The sequence below is a fragment of the Psammomys obesus genome, unplaced genomic scaffold (genome assembly GCF_907164565.1).
Source record: "Psammomys obesus unplaced genomic scaffold, mPsaObe1.curated_primary_1811, whole genome shotgun sequence".
NCBI lineage: Eukaryota > Metazoa > Chordata > Mammalia > Rodentia > Muridae > Psammomys > Psammomys obesus.
The window spans coordinates 518,892-531,619 of record NW_026593286.1 but is presented as its reverse complement, the minus strand read 5'-3'; the positions used below and the strand labels follow the sequence as shown (position 1 = coordinate 531,619).

The window sequence follows — 12,728 nt, the reverse complement described above, 5'->3', positions numbered from 1 at the left end:
TGGCCTTTGTAGTGATCTCCCATCTACAGCACTTTCCTCTGGAGATCTTTACCTACTTCAAAGGACCAGGAGGTGGTCCCGCATGCCTTTAATCCCAGTATTCGGTAGCAAAGGATCTCTGAGTTTGAAACCAGCCTGGTCCACAGAGTGAGTTCCAGGACAGCCACAGTTTACACAGAGAAACCCTGTCTCCAACCTTACCCCTGTAACAGTAACTTTTATTCTCCTGATTTAATTGTCATCTCTGAAGTTTATTGCCCCTGTCAGCTAACCTAAGCCTAGAATGTTTTCAGCCTCTAAGACTTATTGCTGAATAAGCTCACTTTTTCTTGTTCTTTCTGAGCTCTGACTGGCTGGTTCAACTTAGCTGTTCTGGCTCAAATTTTTCTCTAAACTGAGTGATTCAAACTGGCTTCTCTCAGGCAGGGGTGGTAGCATACCCCTTTAATCCCAGTACTTGAAAGGCAGAGGCAGGTGGATCTCTGTGAGTTCAAGGCCAGCCTGCACTATAAAAGTGAGTTCAGGACAGCCAAGGCTACACAGAGAAACCCTGTCTTGGAAAAAAAAAAAAAAAAAAGACTCAAGCAAACTGGCTTCTCTCAGCTTCTGACTGAATCACTCAGCTTGGCCTCATACTAACTTTGGCAATATGTTCTAATCTTCTGGCTCTTTCTCTTTCTCTGGTTCATTCTGTCTTCACCTGTGTCTAGCTTGTTCTTTGTTTGTAACCTATCTCTGTACAACTGTTGTGGTAAAACTGTCTGCTCTCTCTTTCTACACTGCTCTTAAATAGCCTTTCTTTCTTGTGCTGTTCTTGTGATAGCTGGGCATAGCTTAGCTATTCTGTCAAATCTTTGATTCTCACTTTGACTGCCACTCAATTAGACATCACTTTCAAATGTGGGTGCTTCCTTCTACAATCTAACTTTACCTTCATTGTGTGGGATTAAAGGTGTGCACCACCACACCTGGACCTAAGCTTTTCTTTACCTGAAACTTGCTCCATACCAAGATATCCCTGAACTCAGAGATCTACTTGCCTCTGTCTCCTGGGATTAAAGGCGTGTTTCACTACTGCCCATAGCGACTGTATTTCAGCTGTATCATGTCAATATTATATCAAGGGTTCCAGGGACACAACTTCTGAGAGTTACAATCCAATCCACTACAGTGCCCCCCCCTAAGCCTCCATACTTCCTGTCTACCCAGCATTCTCCAGTTCCACTGACTCTAAAAAACTAAACTCTTCTCTCAATGTGCTCAGCTCAGATGAATCCAAGTCAGGCACCAGTGAGGCAAGGTGAGGGAGACTGAGTAATGGACTTGACAATGTGGCTTAAATGGTAGAGTTCTTATCTAGCATTCATGAGACCCTGGATTTGAACACCCTCCACCCCCATCTTGTACCACGTGAACAAAGGTGGTAGTGTACACCTGACATGCCAGAATTTTGGGAATGGTAAGAGGTTCAGGAGTTGGGTTTGTTTTTGTCTTTTAAGACAGGGGTTCTGTGTGTGTGTGTGTGTAGCCTTGGCTGTACTGGACTTACTTTGTAGACCAGGCTGTCTTTGAACTCACAGAGATCTGCCTGCCTCTGAGTCCCCAAGCACTGGGATTACAGGCGTGTATCACCATGCCTGGTTTTGATGAACACCATCGTATTCTTAATCCAAAAAAAAAAAAAAGGAAAGAGCTGGGCGCAGTGGTGCACACCTGTGATATCAGCACTCAGGGAGGCAAAGGCAGGAGGATCTCTGTGAGTTCAAGGGCAACTTGGTCTACAAAGTGAGTTCAGGACAGCCAAGGCTATACAGAGAAACCCCATCTCAAAAAACAAAACAAAACAAAACAAACAGATTCCCAAGACTGGGTGGAACTGTTCTTTCAGCTGCTGTATAGAACCCCCTCCCTGAGGTTCTGACTTGTGAAAGGATGCCAGTTCCTGGGAGACCTGGGTTCCTTCTCTCCTCCAGGCAGGGCGGCTCTTTGACCACGGTGGCACTGTTTTCTTCAGTTTGTTCATGGCCCTGTGGGCGGTGCTGCTTCTGGAGTACTGGAAGCGGAAAAACGCCACATTGGCCTACCGCTGGGACTGCTCTGACTATGAGGACATTGAGGTGAGTGAGCTGGGCTGGGTGGCGTCCGGCAAGGATCACTGCCCACTGAGCATGGCTCCCTTTCAGGAGAGGCCTAGGCCCCAGTTCGCTGCAATGGCCCCTATGACAGCCCTGAATCCCATCACTGGTGAAGATGAGCCCTACTTTCCTGAGAAGTGTCGTGTACGCCGCATGCTGGCTGGCTCTGTGGTGCTCCTGATGATGGTACGGGGCTCCTGCCATACTTTTATCCTCTGTCTCTGTCTTCCTGAGCTACAGGGGTATCTCCTCCAAAACCCCTCACCATCCTCCAAAAAGGCCCTGTGCTCTGTGCCTCAGGGAAGGGCCTGAGCCCAGAGCTAAGCTGTGGGTTCTCATAGGGGTGTGCATGAGTATGTACCGTGAGGGGTTATAGAAGAGCTCCCCCGTGTGTAGCCCAGGGCACACATTCAACAAGGGAATGGATTCCGAAAATGAACAGGTGGCCCACTAATCCCTTTGATACTGGCTAGCCAAAGACTACTTAGAAGGACCACTGCCCTTCCCAGGTACCATGGGTCCCAAATCAGGGAGGTGAGAAGGTAGGTGAATGGGAGAAAGTTCTCCAACACTGGGTGTACAGAAACATACAGTAACTACCTGGCATCCTGCCCTCCCTCCTAGTCCCTCTGGAGAACCAGTGGAGCAGCTGTGGACCCAGAGGCCTGTGTGGGCCTATGACCCGAGGCTGTGGGTGCTGAGGCCACAGCAGGGAACTCAGGACCTCTCTGGTCCTGCAGGTGGCTGTGGTGATTATGTGCCTTGTGTCTATCATCCTGTACCGGGCTGTCATGGCTGTAATTGTGTCCAAGTCAGACAACACCTTTCTCTCAGCCTGGGTGAGTCTCTGCTGAACCCCTCCCCAGCCCGACAACCTGTTCTTCGGTGCCTGCTCTGATCACCCCTTCTCTATCAGGCTCCACGAATTGCCAGCTTCACAGGGTCAATGGTGAACCTTGTCTTCATCCTCATCCTCTCCAAGGCCTATGTGGTCCTGGCTCAGGTCCTGACAAGATGGGGTGAGCACTGACCAACATGGATTCTTATTCCCAAAAGAGGCATCTGGGCTTCTACCAGAGATCTCCTTAAAATGGCATTGGCAGGGCCTTCGGGAAAGGAAGACATTCAGCCAGGGGCCCCTGCTTCTCTAACCTCCCTCACCAGATCCCTCAAGCTTGTGCAGTCCTCAGGGTGAGACCAGACCCTCGAGAATAGGGGCTCAGGCCTCTGTCAGGTTGACTAGGGGTGGTGGCTGAGCTGTGACAAGCTGAGATGTAAACATTTATAACCCCAAATGTTTACCAAGTGCCTGTACAACCTCTGTACCTGACCCCAGAAGCAAGATGTCACTGTGTCTGCGCTTCCATCTCTGTTATGTCTTTGTTTTGACTTTCCCTAAGAGCAAATGCTGAGGGGCCTAACCACCCATCCTGCATGGCCTTGTCTATACTAGCCCTGGCCAAGGCCCTGATGGAGCAAGCTCAGAGTACAAGGACGATGGATGGGAAGGGAATAAAGTCCTAGGAGAGTTCTCCAGGAAGGGCTGGGGGAGTTCTTACCTGGAAGGAAGCATATGTAGCCTTGTTCCAGGGAGAATGAAGCTGGAGCTGGGATAGGCATCCCCACACTTGCGGGGCTTATGGTCCCCTTTTCCTCTAATTGACCTTTTATGTTTCCAAATTGGCCTTGGCAAGTTTTTGCACTGTAACTCAGCCCTTGTTCAGCCTTGACCAGGAGACTACCTTGTCCCTGAGACATGCCCCCAATACCCCAACTTATTTGCACACACTCTAAAAAAGTATTTATTTAATGTATGTATTTGTGAGCTCATGAGTCACGGCTCCTGTGGGCCATGGCACATGTGTGAAGTCAGAGGACAATATGTGAGGGTTATTTCTCTCCTTCCATGTGAGCTCGGAGGGTGGAGCTCACATTGTTCCTTAGATGGTCATCAGGCTTGGCAGCAAGCACCTTTATTCATGGACCATCTCACTGGCCCTGTACACACTATTTTGATGAGGGTACAAATGTTTTAGTTTTTTGTCAACTATCCTACGTATACTTAATTGTATTAGCTACTTTTTTTTTTTTTGCTATAACTGACCAAAATACCAGAAAAAAAATGACTTAAGGGAATTATTTATTACTGATACAGTTTTAGAGGTGCCAGTCCTTCATGGAAGGGAGGGTATGGTGCCCAGGAAGCAAGGAGGAGAATGTAGGAAAGGGTCAGGTGAGACACAGCCCCAAGGATACCTGCTTTTCCATGTGGGCCTCAACTGCCACCAACTCCCAATAATATTACCAGCATATTATTAATCCATCAAGAGATGGACCCATTGATGAGGTTAGAGTTCTCTTGAACTAATACATTCCAGGAACACCGTCACTGACAGACAATAGATGTGCTTTAATAATACCCTACACATCTTCCAGGCTAGTCAGGTAGACAATCAAGATTTATCACCACTCTAATCAACATGTTTTAGTATAATTTTGAAATCAGAGACTTAGGACTGCTATACATTGACCCCCCCCCTCCTTTAATGAATTTCTTTAAACTATCTGGACAACATGACTTCTTCCTAACCCTGGATGGTGGGGTGGTTTCACGGGAAGGGGCAGTGCACTGGACACTGGCTGATATACCTGGGGACTGAGTGAAAGCCCTATATGCACAGAGATGCACCGGACACAGACCGCATTTGAGGACGCCTTCACCCTCAAGGTGTTCATCTTCCAGTTTGTCAACTTCTATGCCTCACCTGTATACATCGCCTTCTTCAAGGGTAGGTAGGTGGCCACCCTCCCGATGGACGTGCCACTTCTGTCTTGCAGCTCAGCTTTGCTCCCTCTGTCTGCTGTGCTCAGCAGCAGGTGGAGCTAGGTAGCCAGAGCAAAGCACTGAGCAAGAATGATTTCCACTGGGCTTGGAGGGGACAAGGAGTCAAGTCTGTGCCTCTCTCAGCTCAGGCCTCATGGGTGGGAAAGGGGTTGGGGGAGACAACCGGAACCTAGTCCTTCACAGCCTCACAACTTGGATCCTGCCAGGTTTGTGGGATACCCAGGCAACTACCACACCTTGTTTGGAGTCCGAAATGAGGAGGTGAGTGTGCTGAGCCAGGGATTGGGGGCTAGGCTCCCTCTGTACCCACAGAGGCCTTAGTTTGCTGCCATTCTTCCTGTCCACCTTCCACCATTGTCTAAGCCAGAGACAAAGCTTACAGCTGCTTTCCAGGACTCCAGGGCTCTTGACCACATTGGCCTGAGGTCCTGATTTAGGACCACTGTCTAGAGAATACACACACCACAGGGCTTAGCCTTTCTCTAAGTCAATACACACGTGAGAGGCGTGTGAGCCCTTAGGAAGACCCTACGAATCACATCACTGCCAAGGTCCCTGCCGACTGTGAGGACACTGAGGCAGTACCCTACAGCCTTACTGTCTGGGGTTCTCCAATGGCTGCCCTCTTCCATGAGCCCTAAAGCGCTCTGCTTGCCTTTGGGATCTGGGGATTGGGAGAGCCTGGCTCAGACATGCAGTGACCTTTGCAGAGGATTGTAAAAGTAACTTTTATTCGCCTGGTTCAGTTGCTGACTGGGAGGCTTACTGCCTGTCTGTGGCTGGTGTGCCATATTAGGTAGCTCTCAGCTCTTAGTGAGATAGCCAGCTGAGACTGGCTTAGGCGAGAAAGGGCTACCACTTGCTCTTGTGTTGACTATTGTTCAGGACTCTGTGGGTTCAAGAATGGCTGGGTCCCTCAGCACTGGCTGAGTGCTCAAGTAAGGTTTTCCCACCTGGTGAGGATGATGTTCCACAGTGTGGTCGTGCTGCCCTTGCAAGGCATACATGGGTCCCTGGGTCTGACTCTTCACTGACCCATGTCTTAGGTCTTCCTTGGAGCCTGTGACTACAGTCAGCTGAGATCCTACAGGGCATAAACTACAGCCACTCAGTAGTTGTTCCATATATAACTGAAGTGATGTGGAGAGGGCTGATCCCTGTAATTCTCAAGGGACTCCACACATGTCCTGTAGGGAGGTGGGGGCAGAGATGCCTCTTTGAGGTGGAGAAGGTGAGGTGACTATGTGCCTGGTCCCTCCCGCGGCTAACCTGGAGTTGTGTTGCTGCAGTGTCCAGCTGGAGGCTGTCTCATCGAGCTGGCACAGGAACTCCTGGTCATCATGGTGGGCAAGCAGGTCATCAACAACGTGCAGGAGGTCCTTGTCCCGTGAGTCCCCCACCGTGTCCTTAAATGTTGGGAGAATAAAGGGGAGGCAGGATCTGCCATACCCCTGGACTTCTGTGTCATATTGCAGAGCGCCACAATACCTTCCTCTCCCATCTGTTGTTGTGTCTCGGGTGTTGGGAAGCCCGTACCACCCATGGACAGTTCTGTCAGGGGAGGCCACACAAAGGCCAGCACACACTCGCTACTTGCATGAGAAGGATAAGCAAGGAGAGGCCCTGGCCCTCAGGCTTGACCCCTAGATTCATGCCAGTTTCAGGTTCCACTAGCTATAACTGTGGCCCCTCTCACAGGCTGGAGTTCTCCAAAGTCTGCCCAGGGATAGTCTCCTACCTGAGGCCACACGAACCCAGATCCCCACTACCATCCCAGAAAGGCAGTGTTGGCCCTGACACCACAACCACAGTAGTCCCTCCCTGGATGCATCCTGACTTCTCTGGCATTCAATGGGAACACAGAGCATAGCTCAGTGTCTAGCAGGTGTAGGTAGTGTGAGGAAGCCAACAGACACCTGTGCCCCATACAGTCTGATAAATGACACATGCTCTGTGCATGATACTTCACAACCTCTGTCAAAGCCACATACAACAGGACTGATACACACCTCCCAAGTGTGATATAGCCATCACAACTCTGGCCCCAGTATGATGAAGCCAACATACCTGGCCCCATCGCTCTACTTTCCTAGGACTTAGCTGTCACCCTCAGTAGCCTCCTTTGTAGCCTTGCTGTGGTTCCAACCTCCAAAGGCTCCGGGATTTCTTGAAGACACAGCAGGGGACGAGAAGAGAGCCATAGCGTGTGTCCTATAGAGGGCTCAGGGCATTGGATGAGTTTGAACCACAGCTCCTTGCCCAACCTGGACCCAGAGAGCAACAGCCCACCCTGGCTGAGTGTCCTCTCAGACTAGCTCAGCTATCAGCTGGATGTGGGAGCATCTATGTTGCTCTATACTTTCTACCTGCAGAAAGCTGAAAGGCTGCTGGCAGAAATTGTACTGCAGGAGGAAGAAGGCTGGCATAGGGACCCACCCAGCACGTTGGGAGGCTGACTATGAGTTGCTGCCCTGTGAGGGGCTGTTTCATGAATACCTTGAAATGGGTAAGACCCACATTGTAACCACTCTGCCCCGGCCTACCCTGAAATGCAACGGGCTACTGGGGGAGGGGGATGGGTAGTGAGAGTTAGGCCTGCAGGGAAGAGATGGGGTAGCAACAGAGCCAGGGTGGGTGGGAAGGTTTGGGGAAGCCTGGGTGCTGAGGCTGTGTATTAGGGAAAGCACGTCCAGGGGCAGAGCCAAGGTACTCTGCCATGTGAGGGTAGGTACACCTGGGCCATGTCAGCCTGGAGAACTGATTTTCTCCAGCAGTTTCCTCAGTTGTGAAAGTGCCAAGTGGTAGCTTATACCTGTGGCTTGAGGGGTGTGGCAGTTGTGAGGGCAGGGTTCTGTCTGACTAACACCAGGGAGATCTGGCAGTCATAATCTTAGCACACTGCCTCAGCAGAACACATGACTGAATTGACTGGCAACCAAAGCATAACCAGTAACGGTTGCAGCATGGTTAACACTGTGGCAGGTTACAGGGAGCAAGTTGATACTATGTATCCTCATGTCCTGAAACTGAAGACCTCCCTATCAATTTTACCGAAGACCCTTGCTACTCCTGGAGATGGTTACAAACCCAGAGGCAGGTTTTGCTTTCCTTCCTGCCATTAAGAATCCCTGACTTAAGGTGTACTGGGTGGCCAAGGCCATCCAGCACAAAGATCAGAGGCGTGCACATCAGTTTCCCAGGGCCAGTCAGGGTGGTGGGCAGTGGCCCTTGCATTGAATACAACCAGAGGGGAAGAAACGGGGTGAAATCAATCAATCGCCTGGTGCCCTAGGGTGCAAGCTGGGAGTCCCTTCCCCATCCCGCCACCGGGTGGTTGGAGAGGGTCACCAGCTCCAGCCAGCTCCACTCTGTAGTGCTGCAGTTTGGGTTCGTCACCATCTTCGTGGCCGCCTGCCCGCTGGCGCCGCTTTTTGCCCTGCTCAACAACTGGGTGGAGATCCGCCTGGACGCGCGCAAGTTCGTGTGCGAGTACCGACGTCCCGTGGCCGAGCGCGCCCAGGACATCGGCATCTGGTTTCACATCCTAGCGGGCCTCACACACCTCGCGGTCATCAGCAATGTAAGTGCCCTGGCCCAGTGCTGGCCGGGTGGTGGTGCTGCTGACCCTGTGCTGACCCTGTGCCCCACAGGCCTTCCTGCTGGCCTTCTCCTCTGACTTCCTGCCGCGTGCCTACTACCGCTGGACTCGCGCCACTGACCTGCGCGGCTTCCTCAATTTTACGCTGGCGCACGCGCCACCCACCTTCACCGCTGAGCACAACCGTACTTGCAGGTGAGCTGGTGTTAGATTGCAGAATTTGCTTTTCGTGCTATTGACTCATTCCTCTCCCGAGGCCCTTTCCCCCCAGATGTAGGTTTTAGTAGATTTTTTTTTTCAAGATGGTCTCTCAAGTATGTAGGGCACCAAAGATGCAGAGGAGAAGAAATGGAAAGGCTGATTCTAGATGGACCACTTGCCAGCTAGTGTAACCCGAGGGTGCTACCCTGAGTCTTGTGTCTCCTGCAGATACCGGGCTTTCCGGGATGAGGAGGGACACTATTCCCCGACTTACTGGACTCTCCTCGCCATTCGCCTGGCCTTTGTCATCGTGTTTGAGGTATCAAAGTCTTCTGAAAGCTCTTCCAATAACTCCCATCCCCTCCCTGGCCCCTGACTTGCTTGGCCTAACCTAGGCTTGTGATGTAGGAGGGGTTAGTGTGACCAGAAGAACTCCCACTCTTTTTCCTGAGCAAATCAAAATTCTATGTGTCTTACCCTCGCTGGCTTCTGTCCCTGGCTCATGGGCTAGCCACTGAATGTTTTGCAGATTGCAAGGTGCCATGGGGAACTCTGAAAGGCTGGTCTCTGGTCTAGGCCTCTGTCCCTCTCCTCTCCTGCATGCTAACTCCAGTTCCAACCCTCTGGGCAGCCTGCCTGGTCCCCTGAAGGCTAGTCTGGGTTTTTGCTTTAACAAGGGTTGGGGATGGGGCTTCTATCCCCCAGCACGTGGTGTTCTCCATTGGCCGGTTTCTGGATCTCCTGGTTCCTGATGTCCCAGAGTCTGTGGAGATCAAGGTGAAGCGGGAATACTACTTAGCTAAACAGGCACTGGCTGAGAATGAGGTGAGCACCCAAGCCCAACCTGTTTGCCTCACAGCCATGTTCCCCACACTCAGGTCACATGGCTAAGCATGGCTCTCAATTTCCACCTAGTCAATCCTAGCAGCACAAGTGGGTGAAGGGCTTTATAGTCACTTCTGTAGTCAATGTGACAACTCACTTTCTTCAAAACAGGCTCTCCTTGGAGCAACAGGAGTGAAGGATGACCAGTCTCCAAGCTCAGAGCCCAGTCTGGGCCCTCCAACCTAGGGTCTTAGCACTGGTGACCTCCTATCCTTCTCTGAGGTCACATTAGGGATTACCGGAGGCTGACACACTTGCTTGGAAGACTGTTGAAGATGCTCCAGGTTACAGTACCATGTGTTCTTAGAGACCATGGCTTTGTTCCTGGCTCCAGCTCAACTTGTCCTCCACCCTTGGCTGCCACAGTCCTCTGCTCACACATTCTGCTTTGTCACTAACCCTGCAAGATGTTCCAAGACTCCAGCGGAGCAGCAGTGTTTAAAGATACATCTGTTAGCCTTAGGGGGCTATCCCTTACTGCCATTCCAAAGTTCCATGAGCCAATGATTCATCTCCCTATATCTCAAAAGCAAAAGGGCTGTCTGAAATGTTGGCTTCTGTGGCTCTCATTTTTGCTGACTGTTGTACTTAGAGAGCATCTGTCCTTCCTTCACCTCCGCCATGACTTTCCTGTTCCTAAACCAAGGGCTAGGTGTCTTCTGTATGTATTCCTGATTCCTAGTGATAAGGAAGTGGCTTCACATATGGCTCCCAACCTATCCCAAGGCATAACCCTTCTGCCAATTGAGCAAGTTAAGACTCTGGGGTCCCTGCCTTCTCAGGGCTCTGCTTATTTATTTTGTAGCATTCCTTGTGGTAGTGTAGGGTCAGATCACCCCTCCAGAACCACCCCCAACTACCTTTCCTCACATGGTCACTACCAGGCACTCAGGCACACTACCATGGCTCTCAGACCTGATACCACATCCTAGGCCATGGGAGGACGTCCCCTTACCTCTTCTTTCAAACCTAATCACCCAAAGCCTATCTCATGAGTTCTCTCCTATCTCGGCCTCTTTACCCAGATAGATGAAGAGCCTCTGTAGCACTCTAGTGCTGGGCCAGACTCAGCACACAGTAAGCAGTAAAGGGGAAAGGCTGTGGATAAAGCCTTACCCTTATAGTGGAAACAGAAACAAAAAGATTTATGTGACATATTCCCTCCTGCCCCACCCTTTTTTTTCCCCGTGTTTACATACAATTGCTTCTCAAACTGGGTTAGCTGTTGCCTTGTTAGCTGGGTTAACTGATGGTTAACTGCCATTTCCTAACTTGGCTGCCCACTCATGATGGGATATGGGCCTTTCCTCCACTTCTGTCATTCAGCCATGCTAGAATAAAGGTCTGAAAGTAACTGCTTATCTGTGCTTATTTCTGTAGGGTTGTTAGGACTGCTAACAAGAGAGACATGCAGTTTTAGAAGAGGGTTTGAAGCATGCACACTCTCTTTGAAAACTGTTTTCCAAACCATGCCCTCAGCCATCCACCCTCTCCTTAACTGGCCTCGGACTTGGCTATGCTTACTCTTGGACTGAGGCTGTACATTGAAGCTGTTGCATGGCCACTGGGCAAACTAGCCAGTTCAACAACTGAATTTGCTAGGTAAAGCCTTTATTACATGACCTACATATACTTAAACTGCTTGTTTTTGCTGCTGTAATCTCTACGTAGGTAAATGTGGGAATGTGTCAAAGCTAATATATGGAAGTCAAGGAACAGCTTTATGGAGCCAGTTCGTCCTTCCCCTGTGGGTTCCAAGGACTCAATTCGGGTCAGCCTGTGCAGTGTAGTGGTTCCAATGAGCGGTCCCTTGTAGGCTTTGGCATTTGAATACTTCATCCTCATTTGGTGATGCTACTTGGGGAAACTTAGTTGGCATAGCCTTGCCAGAAGTTTTTTGTTTCTAGATAGTGATTCTCTGTAGCCTTTGTTGTCCTGGACTTGCTTTGTAGGCCAGGCTGCCCTCTAACTCACAGAGATCCGCCTGCCTCTGCCTCCCAGAGTGCTGGGATTGCAGGCATGTGCCAGTGTTTGGTGTCTTGCTAAAAGTTTTAACTAGGGGTGGGCTTTGAGAAAAAAAAAAAAAAAATATATATATATATATATATATATATATATATCTGTAGAAAAAAAAAATATATATATCTACAGATATATATATCTGTAGACCAAGCTGGCCTCGAACTCACAGAAATCTGCTTGCCTCTGCCTCCTGAGTGCTGGGATTGAAGGCTTGCACCACCACTGCCTGGCCTGTCTTGAAAACATTAAAGTAAACTTGCCAAAACAGACAAAACACTTGCTTTTACCTGACGGAGGTTCATGTAGGCATACTGCTGAAAGCAATACAGGGTAGCCTACACTTAGGTATATGCCTTAACCATGTAGGCCAAGAGTGAGCCATAGACTCCCACTGACCTTCACTGGACACCAGGGCCTTATCTACAATATAGGAGTGTATTGGCTGCTGGGACATGAAAGCAGACCCACTGTGGGGCACTGTTTTGGTTTGGAACCATTCTGCAGGTGCGCCTTGCTGCAGGCTGCATATCCTGAGATAGTGATGTTGGATATCAGTCTTCTCAGCAACAGAGTTGCTATGCTGGTCCCTTGTTTCTTTAGCCCCTTTAACAGGATCACACGGGGACTGGAGTAGCCTTTTCTACTCAATTACCCTTGCTTTGCCTCCACCCCGTTCCTTTTCAGCTCACCACAGCCTGCAATCAGAAACCTGGCCCCAGACCCAATCTCAGCCTGGGTGCTAGGAGCCTGTCACAGCAATGTCCACGGAAACCTCACAAAACCACGCAGATGTTGCAGGTTTTGTAAAGACCACGCTCATCTCCCCAGAGCTGGCTCAGTTACAGCTCTGGGGCAGCTATTGACTGGGGTGGGAGACAGGGTCAAGCTGCAGGAGCAAGGCTTCATCACGGAGACATCACTGAACAGCCCACCGGAAAGAACAGTGCTAAGAATTGCTGGAGAATCACAACATGGATTAGGGACAGTTACCAGTCACAAGGAGAGAGCATACACTGGATGAAATGAGTCCCATCACGCTGCA

At 50.2% G+C, this 12,728-nt stretch overlaps 1 protein-coding gene across 1 annotated transcript in view; it reads left to right on the top strand.

Moving 5' to 3' along the window:
• The window catches only part of Ano7 (anoctamin 7), a 28,791-nt gene extending 17,773 nt beyond the window's left edge, over positions 1-11,018 (top strand). Inside the window, exons 12-24 of the mRNA XM_055616790.1 lie at positions 1,974-2,117; positions 2,184-2,321; positions 2,876-2,974; positions 3,052-3,154; positions 4,817-4,928; positions 5,187-5,241; positions 6,270-6,367; positions 7,353-7,486; positions 8,355-8,560; positions 8,631-8,773; positions 9,008-9,098; positions 9,485-9,604; positions 9,776-11,018. Coding sequence (XP_055472765.1) covers positions 1,974-2,117; positions 2,184-2,321; positions 2,876-2,974; positions 3,052-3,154; positions 4,817-4,928; positions 5,187-5,241; positions 6,270-6,367; positions 7,353-7,486; positions 8,355-8,560; positions 8,631-8,773; positions 9,008-9,098; positions 9,485-9,604; positions 9,776-9,850 — 1,518 coding nt within the window. The 3' untranslated portion in view covers positions 9,851-11,018. The remainder of the gene's footprint in view (positions 1-1,973; positions 2,118-2,183; positions 2,322-2,875; positions 2,975-3,051; positions 3,155-4,816; positions 4,929-5,186; positions 5,242-6,269; positions 6,368-7,352; positions 7,487-8,354; positions 8,561-8,630; positions 8,774-9,007; positions 9,099-9,484; positions 9,605-9,775) is intronic.
• Positions 11,019-12,728: the final 1,710 nt, after the last annotated feature.